The following is a 4,581-nucleotide window of genomic DNA, read 5'->3' on the forward strand; positions in this document are numbered from 1 at the left end:
AGTAATTAGTTGGTTAATTAAATCAACTTAGGAATGTGTCACCCCACTTTCATTAAATCATTAGTAGTTTTTGTTTCAATGATGGAAAAGCTTCGGACTTTGGAGTTGGAATCATTAAATTGGATTCATTTCAGATTATGATGGTGTTACAATCTCTGGCCCACTAATGTGACACATATTAAAGAGAAAGGAAGAATCACAAAGTTTTCTATTTGGACAATCGTGTCATGTAGACCTGATTTTGAAGTCAAACACGTTTTAACAGAAAGAGCAACTGAGTTGAGCCAAAAAAAAAAAAAAGTTTGTAAAAGCAGGTTGACCGAGGATCTAACTCGTTCTTTCAACTCAAGCAGTCAACCAAACCACGAAACACGCACTTGAGTGACTATCCCGTACTCTAAGAAATTCTGTATCCACTTGGGCATACTATTTCAGTCCCCGCACGAAGCTAATAACATTTGTACTTCTCTTCAAGACCTAAACGGAAAAAAATTGGTGTGATCAATGGCTTCTATCCCGTTCTAGTGTTATTCTATAAGTGGTGTGTGATAAAAAGTTGGTATGGAAATATGAATTATCTTCAAAATATTATAAATCAAGTACTTGAAAAGAAAATTTATGATTTTATTTGAATTATTGTTCACTAATGCCATTTCTATTGTTTCAATTAAATTTTTAAATGATTTGTTGAAAAAAAACAATAAAAAAAAAAATAATGATGAATGCACATGTAAATCATATGTGGGCTATACGCGATTGATGTGGCAAAGGCATAGAATTGCAGGCCTTTTTCCTTGTGTATACTGAAGAAAATGATCTATGTTGGTGGAAATGATGATTCCCTTATAGGTTTTCTTAACTTAATATCATATCACCGACCTTCAATTCCTCAAGTTTGTAAACATAATCAGTGTCTTTCTATAAAGCATCTACTCGTGTAACGACTTTTTCTATGAAATGCACAACAGTGTTAATATGACGACTTGCTATGGATTTTCAAGAAATTATATCCCTAGGAAAAATATTACACTAATACCTAGAGAGCTTCTCTCTCTCTCTAGTAAATGTGTGTTTTTCTCTAATCTTAACGGTTAATCTCAATGGTTTGAAACAAAAATACGGTCTATCTTGATGATTCAAGAGTTCATCGAAGAAAACAATTGGAAATATAAATTAATAAAAAAATAAATTTGAAATATTATGTTATTTTAGATATTTTAAAGAAATAAATTATAAAAGGAAAAGATGGTGATGGAGCACTAAAGAAGAAGTTTAGTCACTACGGTATTAAGTTATCGCCCAAAACTTAGTGCTATTTAGAAAGAAATCCCTCCCTTGTCATTCATATCTAAAAAATATTAAAATTTTCTTATTATCTTAGTAAAAACTTACGAAGGAGTGATTCTTTTCTCACAACCCAACGATTGCTTCACAAATGGCATAGATGATGTAAGAAATAAAAAAGAAAAATTCTCTCTCTTACTCACACATTCTTTGCCCATGAATTTTAATTTTAAAATTTCAAATTTAAAAAAAATTCATGGGGCCCACATGGATTATCATATTGGCAAATTGAATACTGGAACTTTCTAGATGTCATTAAAAAGCTCATGGTAAATATTAAAAAAAAAAAGTCTTTTGAGCTTAATTCAAGGTGTTGAAAATGGATGGTTATCGAACACCCAAATTTAAAATTCAACGGTGAAAAATAATTATTTAATAAAAAAATAAATGTAATTTTGTCCCTCTACAACTATGTGGTATTGGATCATGTTTTTAATAATCACAAGGTAATCTAATTAAGAAATTTCAGTTTTTCAAAGCAAACAAAAAGAGAAATTTCCTCTCTTATTACTTTCATCATTTGTGACATATGTGTTGGACTCTAAGCAAAAAAATCACTCCTTACTAAGGATTGTTAAGCTTAAATCAATTACTGCATTGACAATCCAATATCACATCCCTTTAGATTTCATGAAAAAACTTAGATCCAAAAAAAGAATTTAAAAAAGAAAAATAATTTTAGTTTTTAAAAGTTGGTAGAATTTTGTCCTCTACATATGTTTTTATGCGAAAAGGTTAGCTCAACTACCCTTAGTAAGATTTCAAAATCTTACTAAGTTAGTAAGGCTAGTCTTACTCTTCATGTAACGAGGTTTAGTGATTCAGTAAATAAGTTGAAAAATCTAACGTCCAACGTTGTTAGACACTCAGTGTCCAATGTAACAGCTGAGATAGGAAAATCTTTCCTAAATAAACAATCCAAAATCAACACTAGGAAATCCATTATAAACTTCTCATCTTAGCCGTTGGTTGGACACTAAGTGTCCATCGTTGTTAGATCCTTGAAACAAAAATGAAAAAGAAATAAATTTCATGATAAATGATCAGCTGTGAGTCGTGTAACCATAATTACAAGACGACGAAAAACAGCCCATAAAACTGAAAAAACCCCACAGAAACTCAACTAATGGTTTTATTTGCAGAAACTGAGTCAGACGAAGAGAAGAAGTAACGGTCATGGCTTCTTCTTTCACATCGAGCTCTTCTTCTTCCAAAGCTTCTCCTCCTCCTCCACCACCTCACTCTCCACTTTTCTCTCCTGTAAGTATATATTCCAACCCCATTAAACCTACAAATTCTCAAAACTCTCTCCATCAAATTTGGTTATAATTCTTCATGTTTGTGGTTTGAAAATTGAAACACAGATTAACGAAGGTTCTAATTCTTCATGTTTGTGGTTTGAAACACAGATTTCCGAAACAGAACACGAACACGAACAACACCGCTACACTAGAGGACGAGAAAGAGAAGGAGAAGCCCCACCAAGTATCTATACGGATAAGAACAAATCTAAACCGTACAAACATCATCCAACACCACTCCATCATCCGTCGGACGAAAAATCGTCCACACGCAAACGATCGGAGTCTAACGACACAGATTTAGAAGATCGAACGGTTTCCTGCAACAAATGCCGTCCAACTTCCCGTGATAAAATCTCAGTTATCCCTCTCGATATTAACGGTGTTAACAAACAGTCGCCATCTTCAAACCCTAGTCCTAACGGTTTCTTCAAATCGATGTTATCTTCGTTAACGAAAAAAAGCCCTAAATCATCAGATTCTGTTAGAGAGGAGCAATGGAAGCTCGCAATCGCTGAGATCTCAAACAAACTCATCCAAGCAACTCAGAAGAGAGACGAAGCGCTTCTAGAAGCTTCTAGATTGAAATACTCCATGGCTGAGTTAGAGAAGAAACTCAACAAACTCGAGATCTACTGTCACAACTTGAAATCAGGACTCGAGGTATGTAGCAATAACTCGCCTTATCGAATCGTTTCGAAGGATCTCAGCTCTACGATCATGAATAATAACCAGAAAGGGATCGGACATCAAGATAGGATCGTTGAATCGTTTCTCAACTCGGTTTCCGAATCGCGATCCGCGGTTCGTCTTCTAAGCCGATCCCTTACGGTCCAACTCAGACAAATGGGTGGTAAGGTTTACGAGCGGATCTCTACGCTTCTCCAACCTTACGAAGTAAAAATCCCATTCAACAATAAGAATCCAAGAAGCTTGTTGTTTTACTTGGAAGCGCTTTTGAACCGCGCATTTTATGAAGATTTCGAATCAATCGGGTTTCAGAAAAGCGGGTCGGATCGGATCTTAAATCCCATTGAAAAATGCCAAACGAATTACGCTTCATTTACAAATCTACAAGGATTAATCTGGGAAGAGGTTTTGAGTAAAGGGACTAAACATTTTAGTGAAGATTTTAGTCGCTTTTGTGATCGAAAGATGAACGAGATCGTCGCGATGTTGGGTTGGAACCGGGCGTGGCCCGAACCGTTGTTGCATGCGTTCTTCAGTGCGGCGAAGGGTGTTTGGTTGGTGCACCTTTTGGCTTGTTCAGTACACCCTAGTTTACCAATTTTTAGAGTAGATAAAGGAATGGTGTTTGATGGGGTGTACATGGAGGATATGGGAGGGGACAAGGCTCGGAAATTGGTTCCGAACATGGTTCGGGTCATGGTTGCACCCGGATTCTACATCTATAACAATGCAATTAAGTGTAAGGTTCTTTGCAGTTATAGTAATAATCAAGAATCGCCAACAACTTAGGGTTTAAAAAGTTTAGATTAATTTTTAATATTGTAAGGTTGTAAGTATGTTAAAGGGGTTGTTTGGCTGTTGGGTTGGGATTGATTTGGTTCGATATAGTCTTTATTGATTCTTTGTTCCTTAGTTTAGAGGTTTTGCTATAGTTGTAGAAACTAGATAACATAAAAACAACTTTTTGAAAGTTGGTTTGGATGAGATGTTACATTAGTTTTTTTTTAAAGCGATTTTGGATCTGATTGGTATCTCAAAAAGTTTACTTTATCTTTTGACTCAAGTTTGGTCCCAAGGATTCTTTCAGTCTTGGATTGGGCTTGGATTTGGAAATTAGTATTCCATTCAAGATTGCATTGGGCTTCGCTCCTGTCCAAATTCTCGATGTAGCATCAGTTCAATCCAAACCCAACCCAAAGCCGAAATATACGTTGACCTAAGTATTAGGATAAATAATTTGAATTAT

At 35.1% G+C, this 4,581-nt stretch overlaps 1 protein-coding gene across 1 annotated transcript; it reads left to right on the forward strand.

The window, feature by feature from the left end:
• The first annotated feature begins 2,414 nt into the window (after window positions 1-2,414).
• Window positions 2,415-4,321, forward strand: LOC147389517 (cyclin-dependent kinase-like protein). The gene is made up of 2 exons (XM_086419494.1): window positions 2,415-2,604; window positions 2,754-4,321. Exons 1-2 carry the CDS (start codon window positions 2,521-2,523, stop codon window positions 4,122-4,124), a joined length of 1,455 nt encoding a protein of 484 aa, XP_086275620.1. The 5' UTR covers window positions 2,415-2,520; the 3' UTR covers window positions 4,125-4,321.
• The last annotated feature ends 260 nt before the right edge of the window (window positions 4,322-4,581 follow it).

This window comes from Akebia trifoliata, chromosome 12 (genome assembly GCF_017979445.1).
Source record: "Akebia trifoliata isolate Shusen 1 chromosome 12, ASM1797944v1, whole genome shotgun sequence".
NCBI classification, from domain to species: domain Eukaryota; kingdom Viridiplantae; phylum Streptophyta; class Magnoliopsida; order Ranunculales; family Lardizabalaceae; genus Akebia; species Akebia trifoliata.